This window comes from Ctenopharyngodon idella, chromosome 20, assembly GCF_019924925.1.
Source record: "Ctenopharyngodon idella isolate HZGC_01 chromosome 20, HZGC01, whole genome shotgun sequence".
NCBI lineage: Eukaryota > Metazoa > Chordata > Actinopteri > Cypriniformes > Xenocyprididae > Ctenopharyngodon > Ctenopharyngodon idella.
The window spans coordinates 14,003,698-14,025,053 of record NC_067239.1 but is presented as its reverse complement, the minus strand read 5'-3'; the positions used below and the strand labels follow the sequence as shown (position 1 = coordinate 14,025,053).

At 36.0% G+C, this 21,356-nt stretch overlaps 1 protein-coding gene across 2 annotated transcripts; it reads left to right on the top strand.

Moving 5' to 3' along the window:
• Window positions 1-370: 370 nt before the first annotated feature.
• On the top strand, window positions 371-20,436 carry prkchb (protein kinase C, eta, b). Of its 2 annotated transcripts, none has more exons than XM_051876193.1 (14): window positions 371-951; window positions 4,042-4,105; window positions 6,126-6,288; window positions 6,404-6,438; window positions 6,532-6,611; window positions 6,696-6,825; window positions 6,921-7,060; window positions 7,195-7,341; window positions 8,318-8,491; window positions 10,071-10,225; window positions 14,696-14,834; window positions 14,937-15,125; window positions 18,239-18,385; window positions 19,916-20,436. In XM_051876193.1, exons 1-14 carry the CDS (start codon window positions 610-612, stop codon window positions 20,060-20,062), a joined length of 2,052 nt encoding a protein of 683 aa, XP_051732153.1. In that variant the 5' UTR covers window positions 371-609; the 3' UTR covers window positions 20,063-20,436. The 2 variants fall into 2 exon arrangements, with proteins under 2 accessions (XP_051732153.1, XP_051732154.1); XM_051876194.1 differs by having other exon boundaries at window positions 372-951; window positions 6,921-7,051.
• Window positions 20,437-21,356: the final 920 nt, after the last annotated feature.

The following is a 21,356-nucleotide window of genomic DNA, read 5'->3' as shown; positions in this document are numbered from 1 at the left end:
ACAGAAGCTCTGCTCTGTTTTCTTGGGAAAGTTGGTGTTAATGTACCTGTTAAATATCGAAAGACATTTAATGATTTTAAGTTTCATAGTTACTTATAGACAGTCAACTGGGGAAAAAACTGCTATAGTCTAACCCTAATTGTGATTAATTCTAAATGAATGGATTTCCATACCATCTGTTGGTAAGGGAACCACAGAGTCAGGTGTGACTAATCGTCCGATTTGTTGTGCTCGCATTGTCTGCATAGTTTCTATACTAGATGACGGTACAAACACGGAATGAGGCATGTAGCCTACTCATGACGCTCTACTTCGCATAGCTCAAACTACAGAGAGAGAGAGAGAGAGAGAGAGAGAGAGAGAGAGAGAGAGAGAGAGAGAGAGAGAGAGGTATATTCTACTGACAAGAAGGACGAGAGCTCAGCACTCATCTGTGGTTTACTGCTTTGGTTTTTATTGACTATGTGACAACAACGTGACTATGTATTTTTATCAGAACGTATTGTTTTGTAGTTTATTATGATGTCGTGTTAACTGAAAGGTGAATTCTTTCGATTTATTCCATATTCGGTTTATTGCATCGAATATTAAATATTGGGAGCTACGACTATGAAATTCAACGGATATTTGAGGCTGCGTATCGGGGAGGCGGTGGATTTAAAACCAACAACTTCTTCAACTCGCCACACCTTTAATAAGAAAATCCACCTGGATCCTTACATCGTTATTAAAGTAGATAATGTGAAAGTTGGACAAACCGCCACAAAATCGAAGACCAACAAGCCGACCTTCAATGAAGACATCTGTGAATACATCTCGAATGGCAAAGAGCTGGAACTGGCTGTTTTCCATAACACCCCTATAGGATACGACGATTTTGTCGCCAATTACAGAATCCAGCTTGACGAACTGATAGTGCCATCAAACACAAGACAAACTTTTGAAGGATGGGTGAGTTTTCAATGCATAACATAGTTTTGTCTTGCCTATACATGATATAACAACAAATAGAGGAGTTTTACAAAATGCTAAATTATGGCAGAAAAGTTGACATGATAGGCTAATCACCATTTACTGACAGTAAATGGTATAAAAATATAGGCTATATATAGGCCTATATATATATATATATATATATATATATATATTGATGTAGGCCTATACAATTGTAGCATGATAAATTATTTGTTTTATCGATGTAAAGTATGAAACAAAGATCGAGCAGCTGTTGCTATGGTTACCTCATCTAGCATATGCGATTTTTTTGTCTTTTTTTTTTTTTTGTATCTATCGTTGTGAATCTTGTTACTTAAAGGGGTAGTCCACGCAAAAAGTCTGTCATCATTTACTCACCCTAAAACTTGTATAAATTTCTTTCTTCTGCTGAACACAAAAGAAGATATTTTGAAGAATATGGGTAACCAAACCCATTAAAAAAATACTATAGAAGTCAATGGGGTCCATCAACTGTTTGGTTTCCGACATTCTTCAAAATATCTTCTTTTGTGTTCAGCAGAAGAAAGAAATTCATACAGGTTTGGAACAACTTGAGGGCGAGCAAACTGACAGAATTTACATTTTCGGGTGAACTATCTCTTTAAAATGAACATGATTTTGTCTTTTGATACTCTGATATAAATATTCTGATAAAAATTTGCATACAAAATGCAGTGAAATACAAAGAGAGATGTGGAAACCATCTGCCTGTTTTCTTTGTAGTTTTAGTCTTTCCTGACTACAGACCTATCAGTGCTCTTGTCAGAGGGTCCTGTCGCTTTCATTTGTGCAATAACTAGGTCGTGCTCAAAACCACATGTTGCACCCCTCCAAGCATCACGGAAACTCTCAGAACGTTACCTTCTCTTACATCTTTTGGGTAAACGGTGATATGTGGTTTGACATACTCGTGTGCTGCTTTTCCTTTAGTCCAAGTGATAAAATGTGGTCAAATGAGCCCTTGTGAACAGTTTTTCTCGTTGTATTTTGAAATCTGATTATGATGTTTTTTGTGGGTGTTAAAGATTATGTGTCATACTAAAACATGTCTTAACTTTACACATTAACATTTTTCAAGGTTACAAATTTGGCACAGAACATGAAATCATTACTTTTATTAGTATTTTTTTTAGGCTGCATTTGGATGATATAAGAGTTTCAAAATGATAACACTTTATTTCGATGGTCCACTTTAGACATTCTACTAACTATAAGTAACTTTGCAAGTACATGTCAACTTATTCTACTTACCCGAACCGTAACACCTAACAGTTAACTACAGCCTGTTAATACTCAGATTTTAGTTAATTGACATGTAGTTGCAAAGTTACTTATAGTTAGTAGAATGTCTAAAAATTGGACCATCTAAATAAAGTAACCTAAAATATTCCCCATTGTCACAGTTTCATGTCCTATTTTTTACTGATCATTTTAAATGCATTACAGTCATGACAATATAGGTTGCAGAAAATGTGCTGGGTATTTTGCAAATGTGGTTCTCTCACTCAGTGTTTGCGGGGGACGTGCTTGCAAACTCACGTACCACCAGTGCAGACATGCTGCTCAACCAAACTAGCCAGATTCCTCTCTTTGCCCCATATTACCCTCCCATATGTTGTAAATCTTAAGCTACCCACATGTAGGCCTACGCTAGTGTTTTTACCAGAACTTAAGTTGACATTTTGTAATGATTTCTATTTGACTGTGTGGTTTGAGGTGTAATTTTAAAGCCAGCTGCCAAACATAACTGAGTTAGTGGGTAAGCTAAACCTCTGCTTTTGCTTTACAGCTGAGAGTTTGTTAAGGAAATACGTGTTATCTTTGCATCTGTTATGCAGTCTGCTGGCAACCTATATATTGTGTATTTTAACTATGTGCCTTATGCAATGCTGAGTTTGTCTCTTTACATTTCATACTTTTTAAATACTATTTAATTGTCTTGGGTCAATGGTTAAACCTTCCAGTCCCTAAGCACTTGTTGTGCTTTGCGGTGTGTGCTATAGACTTGACTCCCTGAACCAGCTTGTCCTGCTTTCCTTGTCTTGCCTTGCATTACAGGAATTCCTCCCACATTGCAGGGCAGGCTAAATGATAGTAAGCGAAAGAATGACTTAGATGGCAAGATTGAATGACTGAAACTATGATAGAAGGTCCGTGTGAATAGAGAGACGACTGTTAATATGCTGCAGCGAAATATAATTTTTGATTATATCCGCTTGTTAAGTCGTGACGTAAGGAACGCCGTTTCTGGGTCCAAGCCTCGACTCGTTTCACTTGAGAATGGCATCTCCACGGCCGTTTATGAGCGCTATTTAGTCATTTTAAAGTTAAACATTTAAAATACTTACAGTCTACACAACAGTCTCCGTGCTCACAGCGTCACAGACATTAATATTAACGATTTATAAAAGATGAATCACTGTCTGGCCATCTGGGATTTTGGTATGGAGATAAAGGGGTATGATTATAATTTTTTGGAAGTATTACACCACATCGTGTGTGTATATTAGCACCATTTTTTGTTTTCTTGTGGTATGAGATAGTGTTTGGACCCGGAAGCGCTGCAGCGTGACGTCAGACTTAACAACCGTATAGTAAATCAAACAACATTGACTCATACAGGCATTGAAGAGCATTTTCCTCTTATTCCACGTGGTCTGCTGTGACCTGTCAAGGTCTTATCCACATCAAACATAGCCACATCCTTCACACTAAAAAACATTTCCATTTACCTTTAACATCAGTGCTATCAGCTTAGTGGAAGGTCTGGTGGTGCTTTTTTAAAAATTGGTTTAAATATTTTCAGTTTAAGTGTGCAGGCTATCATGATATTTTTACAGGTGAAATATCGCATTGTGAACTAAAAAATTATTTTGTGTTTAGTTTGTTCTAGTGCTAACTATTGGACACAGATGTTATGAAGCTCTACAGGATATTATATTTTATATAAAAGTGATATTTTATCATAGTGTCAGCACTTACAGTAGTTTTAGTGTGCTTTTAAAGTGTAATGTATAGTATCTCACTGGTTATCTTCTCTTCCAGGTGAATCTGGAGCCAGAGGGAAGTGTGTATATATCCATCTCTCTCACCGGCTCCTTTACAGATGGTTAGCTGTTTTCATTAACTATAGATATGTTTAATGTTTTAAATATAAATCTTTATTTTAATTATTATTCTTATTCTTATATAATTATATAAATCAGTTGTTGTAATTATAATGTGTTTGTTTAAGTGTATATGTCTGACAAATCTGCTATGAACATTTTCTAATTATTAATTAGACAATAGAGCTATAAATAGAACCTGGTGTGCTGTTTTTCTCTTAGACATTGATGAAAATGTTTCTTTCACCATTTTTTGTCTCTTAATAAGATCTTGTATTTTTGTCTTTAAACATAGCATATTAGCACATTTCTTTTAGTTTTATTCTAAATTTTTTGTCAGGATCATAACCAGCATTTTATTAACCCCTTTAGACCTGTTTTTTTTTTTTACTGAGCCAATATATATATATATATATATATCCACTTGATATTTGCTCTTCTTTAATGTATAAATGAGTCTAAAATACAAGGTTTTAGCAAACTAATTTTTTTTATGTCCACTACAAAGGACACTAGGACTGAAGCATCAAAAAATGAATCATATTTTAACCATGCAGTACTTATGAGCTAGAATTTACAGTTTTTTTCAACTGCTTACACACATTTTCAAAACTTTGCCTCTTTTTTTCAAAACTTTACACACAAATCCAAGAATTGCACACACAAAATGCAAAATGCCTCACATCTCTTGCAAAATGAAGCACTGCATTCAAAATATCACAAACTCATCTCAAAAGCAAACATTTGTCTTATGTTGCAAACACCTTAGCCATAATATTCTATTTTTGGATATATCATATACACACAGTTATTCAAAACCTAAAGCTCTTCTTTCATGAGCTCCTATGTACATTTCTGTACAAGATTGAAAGTAATTGGCAGAGAGATGTTGAAAAATTCATGGTAAACACGAAAGCTAGATTGAAACCAAACTATTTAGTTTTTTACTATAAGGATAAGCATTTGTGGTTGTAAATACAGTATTACACAGTACAAAAGAAAAGAAATACATCAGCCATGTGTAGTACAGAAACTTTGGTTGTGTTTGAAAAAGGAAATCAAGATACTTCCTGTTCGATTTGTGTGTGTTACATAGAGAATTGTGTGTTGTGTTTTGCAAAAAGTATTTTATAAAATTGAAAACTGAATCAAAGGCCGAGAATTTAGTGTATGGTTTGGTTTTGCAGATTTGGTGTGTGGTTCTAGTGTTTGATTGTCAGGTTTCAGAAATTGTGTGACAAGTAAAGATTTTGTGTGTAAGCAGTTGAAAAAAACTGTAAACACAGTATGTGAACTAGCATTGGCGATTTTGATAAGAGCACATACTGTAACAATGAGCAATGGCCATAAGAATGTAGAAAAAATGTAAGATGATAAGATGAAGTCTCAAAAAACTTGTTTGATTCTTTTTGTATGTGTCTGTGTGTGTTTGTGTGTACTTGCTGGTTTTGATAAATATGTGATTGTTTGCTATAGCATCAGTGTGTGTTGCTGTGTATGCACTCATTTCACATTCACTGTTTCTGTTTTTCACAAACTAATGAAAAACTGAATGACAGTTTATGGTCACAACACTGAAGACATAAAATCAGAAGAAAAAAAAATTTATCACTTGATACTATTAAGATTATAATAGGTGTAAGTTGATGATGGTAAAAGGTAAAAAAGGAGATCTTCCTCTTTCTATCTGGTTAGCCATTCCTGTCTTTTGTGATGCCTGAAGCTCAATCAGATTAATTTATTGGTCATACTTTCATTGTGATTGGTTGATCAGGGACCAATCATTGACCAGGCAGTACTCATATTATAAAGACATAAAATCTTTTGGTTTAAACCAAAAAACACAAAAAAAAACAAAAAACATGTGATGTCCATTCCAATGGACGCAGGGTCTGAAGGGGTTAATTCTTTACAAATGTCCTACTTACATGTCTACTTTCCCACAACACTTATAGATTTAGCTTTACACTTAATTTCGTTAGCATTTTAATTGTACTGACTGAGTTTTTCCATAAATTTCAGACGAAGCTGTGAATGGATTGGGAATCAGACCCCATAAAAAGTTTACAAGAAAGAGGCAAAAAGCTTTAAAGAAAAGAAAGGTCCACCAAGTCTACGGACATAAGTTTATGGCAACCTTCCTTCCCCAGCCTACTTTTTGCTGCCATTGCAAAAACTTCATTTGGTGAGACTTACATAGAAAATGCATTCATGCACATACAACCAGACTTAGCAAGTCAGCCTCATTCAATGTATAGAATGCCATGTGGTTATAAATACTGCATATAATCTTTCCCCAGGGGTGTTATTGGAAAGCAAGGTTATCAGTGTCAAGGTGAGTGTTGTTACTAATATTAGTGGAATAATAATTTTCCCATATGCATACTCCAGGAATAGCAACATTCACTTTTTTGCCTTGCTATTCTAGTGTGCGCGTGTGTGGTCCATAAGAGGTGTCATAACCTGGTTGTAAGTGAGTGTCCACGTATGAAGAAAGATTCAAATGAGGTAAGAACATTTGTGTAAATGCATGTGTGATGACAAAATTATGTCTTGTGGATCCATTTCACATGCATATTATTCTGTGTACAGGACCAAAGGCAGGGCTTCAGCATCAACTTACCCCACCAGTTCAGAGAGCACAACTACAAAGTTCCCACATACTGTAACCACTGCGGATCTCTCCTTTACGGCCTGATAAAACAGGGTCTTCAATGCAAGAGTAAGCACATATTTACTCGACTTATTGGAATACATGGATGGCTGCTTTGTAGTCAAAGATTGCTGTTGTCATCTGTGTGGTGTGGATTTGTTCAGGTTGTAAAATGAACATCCACAAACGCTGTGAGCAGAATGTCGCACCCAACTGCGGGGTGAACAGTTCTGAACTTGCCAGCAAATTGTCGGAGATTGGATTGCTCAACACGCTCTCCAAGCGAAAGTCTCAGGTATCTTCAGTAAGGAGCCATCTCAAAAATCCTCCTTTATCAAAGAATATTTGCTTTGGCTATATGCACATTTATTGTGAGATATTTCTCTTTAAATTTGTGTACATTGGGTACATTTCTCTATTTTTTATTTTTTTTCACAGAGTTCTCTGTACATGACAGGAGTAAAGGGTCAGAACTCCGTTAAAAACATACCAACAGGACTTGAGGAGCAAGAGGATGAGACTGTTAAAGTTGGTCTGGAAGACTTTAGTTTCTTGCAAGTGCTGGGAAAAGGCAGCTTTGGCAAGGTAGACACACTTGTATCACACATGCATCTATTCCTCATTACCAAGATTACATTTACATGCATTTGATCATTATCAATTCTCACTATGTCTTATAGGGATAGTTATACATGTATATTACTATCTGCTTTCAGACGAACGCAATCTATAGATATATTTAAAAGTATCCTGGCTCTTCCAAGCTTTATACCAGTAGTGAATGGGGGGCGAGATTTTGTAGCCCAAAAAATCGCATCCATCCATCATAAAAATAATCCACTGCTCCAGGGGGTTAATAAAGGCCTTCTGAAGTGAAGCAATGGGTTTTTGTAAGAAAAACATATCCATATTTACAGCTTTATTAACTATAATAGCTAGCTTTCGGCAGACGGCTGAACACATCGATTTGCGGCGGAAGAGTAACCCGAATGACGCAATGATGAACGCAGAAGTGCAGAGGATAGAGCAAAACAAAACACCAGTCACGAATTAGAAGTCTAAAATGAGAAATTTTAAAGAGAAATGTCAGAGGATTTTGATGCCCAGCCCTATTTGTTTGAACCGTGAGAGGCGTCTAAGCTTACACTACTCCTACATCCTACAGTCGCGTCAGGGGTTACTCCTGTGGTGCACGTCGACTTGCGCATTATGCGTCCAGTTGTCTGCCAGAAGAAACAACCCAACGCTTCGCTTCAGAAGGCCTTTATTAACCCCCTGGAGCCATATGGATTATTTTTATGATGGATGGATTCGTTTTTTGTGGCTTCAAAATCTCGTCCCCCATTCACTACATTTATAATGCTTAGAAGAGCCAGGATATTTTTAAATATATCTCCGATTGTGTTAGTCTGAAAGAAGATAGTCATATACACCTAGGATGCCTTGAGGTTAAGTAAATTATGGGATAATTTTCATTTTTGGGTGAACTATCCCTTTTAGAACATCCATAGCAGTTGATGGCACTTCTAAACCACAGATGTGTATATGTGTGTATCTGTAGGTGATGTTGGCTCGTCTAAAAAGTGATCACAGGGTCTTTGCCGTGAAAATGCTGAAGAAGGATGTCATACTGCAAGACGATGATGTCGAGGCAACCATGATTGAGAAGAGAGTGCTGACTCTGGCCCACCAACATCCATTTCTTACACAGCTCTACTACTGCTTTCAGACTGCGGTAAGAGTCCACAAATGGATTCAAGGATTCAATATACCCATATTTTGAATTACGCATTATGTTGTGTTGTGTTTTAGGGTTAAAGGAAATGTCCTTAAACTTAAAGGGTTAGTTCACCCAAAAATTAAAATTATGTCATTAATTACTTACACTCATGTCATTTCAAACCTGTAAGACTTTCATTTTACGATCTCTTTATGAACTTTTTGAAGTGTCAAAATGAAATTTGCGTAGCTGTCTATGTATGGAGGGACAGAAAGCTCTCAGATTTCATCAAAAACATCTTCATTTGTTTTCTAAAGATTAACGAAAGTCTTACGGGTTTGGAATGACATGAGGGTGAGTAATTAATGACAAAATTTTCATTTTTTAGTGAACTATCCCTTTAACAGATAATGTCCTCACAGAAAATTACTAGTACCCTTTTTTTTTTACAGTGTACACTGAACTCTAAACAAGGAGAGTTTTATTCCTTATGTAAATTCATTCTTAGAAGGCACATTCTCAGACAATAAGAATCCAGAACTGCTTCTCAAACAGCTTTCAGTAAACCAGAGTAAATGCCGTAATCCAGTCAGAGGTGAATTCTCTTCAGTGTTTGATTGGTTGACATGTTATCGGGTAGATAATCTGTAACACGAGCCTTGAAAAAATCATGCTAGTTGTAGCAGTAGAGATTAACTTATGTCACCATGATTCCCACGTTGACAAGCGTTGTTGAATGTAGACACTCCATTTTCCTCACTCAACCAGGAAGCACAATGCATTTTGCCAAAACCCCCTTGACATCATATCAACAATTTGTGTTTGCGTTCCTGAAATGCCTTGGTTTTATCATCAACCTCCTGAAACATCTGCAATCTCCTGAAACATGAGAATGTTTCCTGGGGTTAAAATCTGACAGCTGAATAGCAGTAGGTTCATTTAATGGTATCAAATGATACTTAATCACTGTTTGATACTTGATATACACTACATAAGATTACTGCTCTTTCTGGGAGCATAATTTAAAATAAAAGCCACCCAAAAACCCATCTTAGAAATAATCTAAATGAGTGATGACCGTTGCAGTACCAAATGTAAACAGTAGATGGAGCGTCTTGGTTACTAATGTGAGGTACGGTATTCACTTCCTGCTCTGCATACCGAAAGTGTGGGAGGAACATTAACGGGAAGTGATGGAAGTTTTTTGTTGACTTACCATCTCACCCGACTCAGACACTACAAAATATCATATATATATTGATAAATTGATAAAAAGTGACAGTATATAAACTTTTAAACTGTAGTGTATATTAAATAAATATGTTTTATAATTACAATAGATATAAATGTAAAATATAATATAATATAAAATCGTTGTTTATAGTCATTTGTACGTTAATAGCATCAATGTGTTATAGAACACAAGTTCAAATACTGTACATATTACAGGTTTACATGTTTATTAATGCTGGAAAAAGTAATAGAATTAATATATTACATATATTCCTTTGTATTTTACTCTTTTGTACTTTTATACGGGTTTTTCCGCATCATTTTTCTATGTATATGCTAACCTGTGCTCTTCATTTCCCAGGAGCGGTTATTCTTTGTCATGGAGTTTGTGAATGGTGGTGACCTCATGTTCCACATCCAGAAGTGCAGGCGTTTTGATGAGCCACGAGCACAGTTTTATTCCGCGGAAATCATTTCAGCCCTGATGTTCCTTCACTCCAAAGGCATCATTTACAGGTGAGGAATACTGTAGATCATGTTAACGTCACATATTTCCTGATATTATTTTGTCTTTGTATTTATAAGTATCTTTACTCTCTGGTTTAAAGTTTGCTACATTATTTTTGAGCTAGCTGTCCAAGTTAGCTAATCTTTCCTCACGGTTTTAATGTACTAAACATGTGATTCCTTTGTCAGAAGGAAAGAATATTTGAAATTCATAATGTTCATTCGAAATTATTGTAGATTTTCACACCCCATTGCAAATGCCTTTCAGTTGTTTGCTTTGACATGCATGTGTTCAGCCCAAAATCTCATCTGCGCATGTCCTGACACACTCTGTCTGATTTTACAGACAGTCTCCGCCCCGGCTTAGCCTTCCCTTTCCTTGTCGGGACATTGTGCTCTTCCTGGCTGTAATCACATGACCTTTGTCTACCTGAATAAGCTTTCCTATCACCTTTGTAATAGAGCCAAGCCCAAATATAAATAGTGACAAACTGCTTTCCCATTCAAATGAGGCTCGCAGCATTTACGAGATTCCCTGCTGGGCCTTTTCTGGAATTCCAGCAAACTTTGCTGACCCCCTTTTGTATTTACAATCATATGGGCCTCTTTATGGCCACCCTCACCTTTCCTTTAGATTTTATTGGGCTTTAAAGCAAATTATTTTAGGGTAATTATAACGCTTCTGTGAAGTGAAGCTTATGGGGAGAAGGGTATAGAGTCCTGGGAGAGATGGCAGTGTTGTAGTGCAAGAGGACTATGGGGACATTTTGAGTGTAGACTTGAGCTGGCATCACAGGCCTGCCCAGCATGCAATGGAGCTATTATTACATAAGCTGTTTACTCAGAAAGACAGTGAGAGCAAGGGAGGGAGGCCTGTGCACTGCTCTGATTTTATCACATGACTCTGTTTCTGTTACAAAGTGCAATATAGCAAAACATGCACATAGATTATTTTGAATAAATATTAAAAATCCCATCACAATATTTCAGCATTGATGTTGCAGGACCACACATTTAATCCAGCAATACAACGATTCGTTGACCTCTGAGTCATCAAGCTGTTCCTCTCCACTTTACCTTACTTAACCCTGATCTTATATTAGATGCGGCTATAATGCTGTGTAATCTGGCTCTGCTCTAATCCGAGGACTGGACTACACTGGATTTATACAGACAGTGCATGACGGAAACGAAGAGTCCATCAATGACTTTAGTGTTTTAGTCTCACTACAGCCTGTTGTACCCAGAGGCGTGGATAAACTGCAAATACAGACTGTTTATTGACCTTTCAAACTGTTCCACTGTTGCTAAATTATATCTGATTTCCAAAAGGCCATCAGAAATGACACACTTTCCATTATTGTTTTATTCTTTTTATAAATTAAATGATAAAACTTTTTATTTTTTATCAGAATACTTGTTGTTTCAAGACATTTGTTGCAACATTGCAAGAGTTGGGTTGTTTTACGTAGAGAAGCAAGCATTCGTTGCATTAGTGATGGTCGGGCAGGAGAGAGATTTGCCCATTTTGTAGACTCTGCAATAGTTCTGCCAGTTCTCCAGCTGCAGATTCGAGCTGTGGCTAGGCTGGTGAGTTTGCCATGCTGTCATTTTTGCCAGCGTCAGCCCTCTGAAACTGTGAGCGTGAGGCTCTGCATGTCTCTGTCCTTGTTCACTAGGCATTAAATAAAGGAAGTTAAGATATATTTTTGATTTTGTAGGAGTCTCTGTCTTTCTCCCTCTCTTCAATTTGTGTATATTACCTGATTCATAACACTTGAGAATAACATTTGTATACATAATTTGAGAAGAAACTAGAAAACACAAATCGCAAGACACACACACGCACACACACACACAAATATATACTACCAAAATTTCGGTAAGATTTTTAAAATGTTTTAGAAAGATGTTTCTTATGCTCACCAAGGCTGCATTTATTTGTTAATAAAATATAGTAAATACAGTGAAATATTATTAGAATTTGAAATCATTATTTTCTATTTTAATATATTTTAAAATGTAATTTATTCCTATAATGGCAAAGCTGAGTTTTCAGCATCATTACTCCAGTCTTCAGTGTCACATGATCCTTCAGAAATCATTCTAATATGCTGATTTGGTGTGCAAGAAACATTTATTATTATTATCAATGTTGAAAACAGTTTCTGCTTAAAGGGTTAGTTAGAACCTTTTTTGATTTCATCAAAAATATCTTAATTTGTGTTCCAAAGTGTTTCAACGACATGAGGGTGAGTATTTAATGACATTTTTCATTTTTGGGTGAACTAACCCTTTAATATTCTTGTGATACAGTCTTTATCACAAGAATATTAAAGTATTACAGTCAGAGGAAAAAGTATTAATGTAATACTTTAAAGTATTAAAGTATTACAAATATTACAGTCTTTCAGGATTCTTTGATAAATAGAAAAAGAACAGCATATAAGCCTGCAAATATAGATACACTCTCTGGCACTCTCTCCTTGAAGATTCTCTGTGATTCTAAATGCCTGATGAAACTGAAGATATGACAGAAACATAACATCTAATTATTATTTTTCCAAGATATGGTCAAGTATTTATACAGGATTTATTTATATAGCACTTTATACAATACAGATTGTTTCAAAGCAGCTTTACAATGATAACAGGAGCTGTACAGCAGCTCTAAAAGAAAGTCAATTCAGTGTTGATGCAGGTCCATTGTAAAGATCATCAATTAGCAAATTAGTTAATTTAATCTATAAAGCAGTTCTGCAGAAAAACTGTGTTGTTGTCATCCAGCTCAGTTCAGTTCTCATCCAAAAGTCTCAGTACAGTCAAATTAATAATGTTGAATATTAAGTGTCCCCAACAAAGCAAGCCAAAAGGCAACAGTGGCAAGAAACACAAACTCCATCGGTGACAAAATGGAGAAAAAAGCCTTGGGAAAAACCAGGCTCAGTTGGGACTTCAGTTCTCCTCTGACCAACGACCAAACACAGTGTGATTATGATTCAGGCTGCATCACAAGAAGTCAGATTGTGGATCGGTAGCATTCAGATATTTCATCCAGTTCCTTATACTTAAAGATCGGTTTCATCATGCCAGTATGGAAACAAAGCTGGTCATAGGTCTGTGCAGAGGATTCTTGTGGTCTATGTTATTAAACTACGATATTTATATTTTATAACATCTTTAAAGATGTAAGTTGAATTCTTTTATTAGTTTTTTAGTTAGTTTGTTGAACTATTCTCAAGTATTCTCAAGAGAATGATTCACACAGAAATGCTCCTGTTTCATGAATGAGGCTCCAGTGTTACCCATACATTGATGTAATTGTACCCTGACTGAACGAAGTAATGAGAGATGGAACAACACGTGCGCATAGTGTTGTACAACACTCTGTTCTTTGTTGTTTACCGGGTAATGTGGCACAGTCACGCACTTTTAACAACACAGTAAAGAGGTGATCTCTCAATGTGTTCTCTGTTAATTGTGTTCTAATGAAATTAGACCAGATTTGGGAACCTTTGACAACAAGATGCTGTTAATCCAATTTACATTCCGTCATTCTCTTTTCCACTGGATCAATATTGCCTCTCCTTCTCTGATGTCAGGTGACTGAATGCTCCTTCTCATGCTGATTACTCTACACCCTTGTGTCAAGCATGCAAGCACTGCAGTACACGCTCACTTTGTCATTGTGCGTCAATACTATTTGAACTCTGTGAACCCCATTTGTTATTCACTATATGTTTGCGATATTTTGTTTACATTTTTTGTGCTACCGCAGGCTGTCTTTCAGCTTGTTATTGATGACTTATGCGTATAGGCACACATGTATTAGAGTTGTAACGCCTGTCATTCATAAAATTATACAAATCCTTCAGCTGTTTAATAAAATATTTTGGCTATTTAAAGCATTTAATAATGATTTTAACTTACAATAAAATTGTATTACTTTTTGCTGCATTTAATGCATTTTAACATGTTTAAATCCATTCAGCAGAATTGCACAGATTTTGGCCCAAAATAAGTGAAGAAAATGCAGAAAATATCTGTAATTAACCAAAGTAAAAAAAATAAATGATTAATTATTGATATTGGTAATAATAACTTTTACCTTATTGCCATTTACTTGATGGTCACACCCAGTATTATTATATTTTTATTAATATTTTTGAGTTAGCTTTCGTTTTTAGATTTTTAGTTTTCATTTTAATTTTAGTTTAAGTTTTAGTAATTTATGTGCTTTTATCATTTTTTTTAATATTTCTATTTAGATTTAATGTATTTTTTTTTACTTATTTATTGTATTTACTTATTCATACTTATTTTTTTTACTACTTAATGTATTTTTTATGTATTTTTTTTAGTTTTAGTAATTTTAGTACTTTAACTTAAACTTATTTTATTTCAAATAGTACATTTCTAATAACAAAGGATCACTTAATACAACGTGGTAATAATGTCATTCTGTTTTGTGTTTTAAAGGGACTTGAAACTGGACAATATTCTCCTGGACAGACATGGCCACTGCAAACTGGCAGATTTTGGCATGTGTAAAGAGGAAATCTTTAATGGAAAACTTACTAGCACCTTCTGTGGGACTCCAGATTATATTGCACCTGAGGTGAGTATCACCTCTAAAAGAAGATGTATATAAGAAGATGATGGTTATGTGGGTGTGTGTTCTTTTCCCATGTAGATGTTTTATGCTGTGTGTCTCTCTCAGATCATCCTGGAGGAGCCGTATGGCGTATCAGTGGACTGGTGGGCTCTGGGCGTGCTGCTTTATGAGATGCTGTCGGGTCATGCTCCATTTGAAGCGGAGACTGAGGACGAGCTGTTTGAGTGCATCCTAAGAGATGAGATCATTTATTCATCCTGGCTCAGCAACGAAGCAGAGGACATCCTTAGAGGAGTGAGTCTATATCTGCAGTCAAAAAATCGGATTGATTACACACGATGGCTAAAAATCAGTCAGACTAAAATCATTTGTATTTATAAAATGTCTTGTAAACGTGGCTGTAGCTCGGCTTCGTCCAGTATGTTTACACATTAATTGGAATACAATTGGCCTAAGCACATGCTCCAAACAGAGGTGACACACAACATAAATTTAATCATTCAGATATTTGATTATGCCTGTCACAATTGTAAATCTTGTGCTGACGATTTATTGTGAATTTTTCCAGTGGCTTGTGGCTTATTGCAGAAAATAAGGTCTGTGACTAACAAAAGCTTATGATTCTTACACATTTTGTTCATCATGATAATACTCACAAATGAACACAACTTTTATGAATTTCGAAGCGTTAATACAATCGGCAGAAGTTAAAAGCTAAACGTAGGCTATAAATGAACTAACTACACTACGGTCACATGACTTCAATGTCACCATCACTAAGCTTCCTTCAACTCTTTAAGTCTTTGTTTAAAAACATTTTCCCTGGAAGTTTGAGTTATAATAGTTTGCAAGTGCACATTTATAAACACAATGAGGCTGTAAAAACGGATTAGTGATTAGGTGAGTTTTCCTGTTTGGCTGATAATGTTTAATGTCCTTGACAGCCTATGTAGTCCCTTTGTTAGCAACTACCTTTTACAAGACTATTAAAAGCTTTAAAAATCACAAGGGGGTATTACTGTTGTATTTTAGATCATAGAATAAAATGTAAAAATATCTTGAGATTGTGTTCACCATTGACCTTATTTTAATCATTTAACCAAAAACCCATTTAAAAAAAAACATTGACTTCAGGACGATGAAACGGGAAATGCTAAAATGCTAGCTCATTTACAGGTTTTGGCCTACAAAAATATGTCCTCCCTGCACCACTTTATATGATTTTTATATGAATTTTCTATGCTGTGAAAATTAATGATATATTAAAAGTTAAAATATTTCTCTTTTTGTTCAAATTTAATCTTGGTCCACTTTACATTGACACTGGAGCCCAGCAAACCTGAATATAATACGAGGTGTGTCCAGAAAGTAATGAGAATGAAGTTCCTATGCTCCAAGGGTTCTGTGAAGAGAGAAGCTGGCCAAGGTCACTTGGGGTGGGGTGTCAGGTATACGTTAGAACACTGATCAGTTGCATTCCAGCCCTGTCAGAGTCGAGACATTCTTTTTTGTGACACCCTGTTCAAGTGCTTCGTATTAAGAAAAATGCAAGCGAGTTTGGAACAGCGGTATGTGATAAAATTTTGTGTGAAATTGTGTGAAAGTGCATATGGAGAAGCGGTGCAATCTTCTGCATAAGTTGAACGATGGCACAAGGCCTTCAAGAAAGAACGAGAAGGGGGTGATGAACAACCCCTCTTTGTCAAAAACGGAAAGGAATGTGGATGCAGTAAGGTCTGTTGTCACCCATGACCGACGGCTCACTATCAGAATGACTGCAGAGGAAACGGAAATTACCAAGCCAATTGTTCATGAAATCGTGACTCAGGATATGAACATGGGAAAAGTGTGTGAACTTGTCATTTGATCAGAAGGACCACCGTCAACTTGTTTGTCATGACCTGTTTTTTTGAGTCGAGTGATCACGGGAGATGAATCCTGGGTATTTGAGTACGATCTCGAGGTGAAGAAACAAAGTTTAGAATGGCACACACCCACGTCACCTTGCTCCAAGAAAGCACGAAAGATCAAATCGAAAGTCAAATCAATGGTCATTGTTTTGTTTTTTTTGATTCACATGGAATTGTCGCTACAAAGAATTGAAAAATCGCTGTGGGTTTTGGGTACACTCACAAGGTGCATAATTTGAAGGAGACAATGTACAATTGCTACATTTTTCAATAAAATAATTTTTAAAATATCATTCTCATTACTTTCTGGACAAACCTCGACTGTTTGGCATTGTGCAAATGTTAAATGAATTTAAACCTGGAGCGATGAAGACCAAAGCTTCAATGTAAGCGTACTCAAAGACACCACTTAAATGAAATCCATTGTTTTGTACAACAAGTGCATTTATTTGACTTTTACTAGACCAGATTCTTTACATTTACAAGGACACAACCCAGAGTCTTGACTTACATCTCAGGCAGCTATGTTGGGAAATCTGTGACTTTCCTGGCAGTGACGTCTTATGATTAAACCACTCGCTTCCTCTTCCATGGTATTCATTCATTACCAAAACATTTATATAAAAAAGAGTGTCAACTTAAGGCCTTCATGCTGAAACATGATTCTGTTCTAATCTTCAACAAGCTCTTATTCTCACCAGAATAACCTCAAATCTGGCTTCATTTAAGAGCTCCGAGTGAACATGTTTCTTGGCTAATGCAGTCGAGAGGCTGTTCTGAAGGTCTTGGCCAGCTTTTCCTATGTAAGCACCAGCAAATATGAGACTAATAAGGAGCAGAGAGCCTGTGGGCAGACCCTCCATTGCTGCTGTTTTATCTATTTAAAGACCTGAGATGTCTCTATCACAGGCTATCCCTGCCCTTTGTGCCATTGCATAAGCTCCATTGTGCCCCATGAAGGGTTAAAGAGCTGTGTCATGGTAGAAGGATTAACATCATGTGCCTAAGTAGAGGTCTTCTCGCATTAGTAGAGTAAAATCCCTAATATCTCTGTCTCCTTCCAAGGGCTCAAGTCAATGATCTGATCTGTGCAGTATTGTGGACAGTAAACTTTACAGACCAGTATGACAGAGAGAATTGTGGAAGTGTAAAAAGACGAAGTTGTATTTTTCCAGTGATTCTTTAGTATTTGGACTTGAAACTGTGTTCTTGCATTAGATAACAAAATGTTAAACCAAGTACACTGAAAAAAGTGGTAATCTAAATTAACTGGTTTTATTCAAAAAAATATTATTTAACATCACTGAACCAACCTATATACATTAATTTGTAGCAAAAAAAAAAGGGTTGAATCAGGTAGAAAATGCACTTTAAGGTAACAATTGCAGGTTACCACCTTTTACAGTGTGGCACTTATTTGAAAGATTGAACTAGTGTACTTTTCAAGCACTGTGTTCAAAAGCTTAATAATGAAGTTTGCTTTTGCTATTCACCCAGTTACTCACCAGAGACCCGGCGTGTCGGTTGGGCTGCATGGATAGAGATGGAGGAGAAGAGGCCATCACTGCACACCCGTTTTTCACAGGACTGGACTGGGAGAAGCTGAACAGACGAGAGATCACACCACCGTTCACACCTCGAATAGTAAGCCTACCTCTTCTTCACTTCTACTGTTTAATTCTCTTCTGTATATTGTACAGAAGAGAATTAAATTCAGTTATGGACTATCTTTATATTAAATAATCAGAACCAATTTTTAATTATCTATTTATTTTAATTCATTTCATTTTTTATTTTTTTTAATAAAACACTGGCAACACATTCCAACAAGGTTTCATTTGTTAACGACATTAGTTACCAACCGTCAAATTAAAACCTAATAGGAGAACCCTATGACGCAATAAGTGAGACAACAACAAACCCACTTGCTCCACACACACGTCTTCATTTTTTTGGGGGGTTTTTTCAGTTTTCTTTTCAAGAAAAGCCATGTTCAAAATTAATGCTAGACATTGTTTTTGTTTGCTAGCCACCATTTCTGTCCCACATGTAAATGCAGCTTACAGTCACTGAAAGTGTCACGGATTTATGATGTAAAACTCTGGATGAGTCTTCTTGTGTGTGTCCGTTTTTAATGCGTAAACTTAGTATTAACTTCGTATGAACTAATTTAATAATTATAATTATTGTAATAGTGTTAGGTATTATGTTCACCTTGTTTTCCTGTGTTCTGTTCCTGTTTCTTTTGTTCCCCGCTTTGCCTCTCTTCATTTGTTACCATGGTTACTGATTTAGTTGCACACCTGTTTCTAGTCTGCTTTGTTATCCTGTGTATTTAAGCCCTTAGTTTTCCTCAGTTCCTTTCACGTATTGTCTTTGTGTTTGTAAGGGTACGTGTACACGACAGCGATATGCTTAAAACTGAGAAGTTTTTCCTTTGAGTTTTCCGCGTACAGACAACACCATTGTCAAAACAATCTCCATTCATACAAATCCATGAAAACGACTAAAAACGCTGTATTCTGCTGGCAGGCCATTAGATGGCGATGAAACACTATAGACTGAACATGTAATACGCATGTGCATGACATCGTCGTTTTCGCAGATTCGCGTTTTTGTTGTTTACACGGAGACCGTTTTCAAAACCTTGGACTTTGAAACCCGTTTTTTTAAAAGTTTGCGTTTTCAGGCACCCAAAACTCCGTTGTCATGTAAATAAACGGCCAAAATGCATAAAAAGTTTTACATTTTTAGTTGTGTAAACAGTGTTGTGTAAACAGCCCCTAAAGCTGTTGCGTTCTATCTTTGGATTCCCGGCTTCTAATTTTTTTGTTGTTGTTGTTACAAACACGTTTTGCTGCTTTTGGATCCAACTTTCCTTGTTCTTGCCTGCTCACATTGTAACAAATAGCCTTGATGATGATTATATTTATCCAAAATTGTTTGATCTGATTAGTTGAAGACATTTTACAATACTTATATTAATATATTTAATGACATTGAATTATAATATAAAGTAACTAAAATGTCTTTAGTTACTTTACCTGTGAAATACTGTTGTTGAGTGCTATTCTTCATAGACTCACCAAATGATGCTATTTATCAGTAGACTTGGCATTAATGAACCAATTAATTTGAAAAGGGTGAATATAATGTTTTTGTTTTGTTTTGTAGGACTCGATTGAGGATGTGGCCAATTTTGACCCTGACTTCACCCAAGAGGAACCCTGTCTTACACCCATAGAGGACAGCCTTTTCCATTTGCACCAGGATGATTTTAAAGACTTCACCTATACAGCTCCAGAGCTGCGACTGAACTAACATTCACGGCTTACTTAGATTGTTACTTTCCCTAATTAACTCCCTCTGGCGAACTTCTTGTATGCACTCTGTTGACAAACCTGGCGCCAAGACAAAAATTTGGATATATTTCAAACCGTAGAAGCGTTTTGAAGTGTTTTTTGCATATGAAGTGTATCTGTTTTTTTATTTGTTACTAGCATGATAATATGCATATTCATGCAGCTGCCAAGTGCTTCGCCTTGCAGCTTAATAGTAAGCATGGGAACAGATTCTCAGCAAGTTACATGCAATGAGCGCTTGTTAGCTGAGTTGTTAACTGAGTCATTGTAATGAGTTACGTTATGTGTTGTAAAGTATTGCTAACTAATAAACTTAAAAAACTCCTTTTGTAACAGATTGTAAAGGACCATTTTGGTTTACCTTAACTGCATGTGACACAAAGTCCAGTTCATTGAATAATGAAGCAGAAGACCTGTGGTGTGAGATGAAATTTTCATGAGAAAAACAAAAAAACATATCCTTTACACCTTAAAGGAAAAACAAGAGGTGCGGTCATGTCACATTTCTCTGTAGACGTGCAAATCCTCCATGAATAATTTATTACCCTCAATTTATTTGTTGTTCTCACAAGCTCACCCTGTATTTGAAGCAGCGATGATGCACTGATAATGCACTGTGTACACTAGTGCTGCAAACCGTTAATGGGATTAATGAGAGTAAGATGCCATTATGAACATAAAATATTTTTTTTTTCCCCTTTTGATTGTTTATTGCATGTCTGGACATTTGGTTGAAGGGATTAATTTTTTTTTCTATTCAAACATTCTATTGTTTGAAAGGTGACTTGGTGAATTACCCAATATGGGGTTTTACACACTTGCCCTAAACCAGTTTTAACTGGAAACTCTGTGGCTCTGACACATTTTTTTTTATTTTTTTTGGCATAATGTTCTGGCAGACAATATCAGTGATAGTGAGAAAGTGACAAAGACAATTGCACTTCTGAGACAGTGAGGAAGATTTATTGGTCTACTTTGTTTTTGCTACTAGTTATATATGCATATGCCAGATTCAAGGAATATTGTGGGTTCAGTACAGGTTAAGACAGTCAACAGCATTTGTGGCATAATGCTAATTGCCAGAGAAAATAATTTTTATAATTTTCTGTAAAAAAAAAAAAAAAAAGGTTACAATGAGACACAATGAAAGTGAATGGGGACAATTTTTTGGAGGATTTACAGTACTGTGCAAAAGTCTTAGGCACGTCAGTATTTTCATCCCCCCAAAAAAGGTTTTAAGCCAGTTATTTATA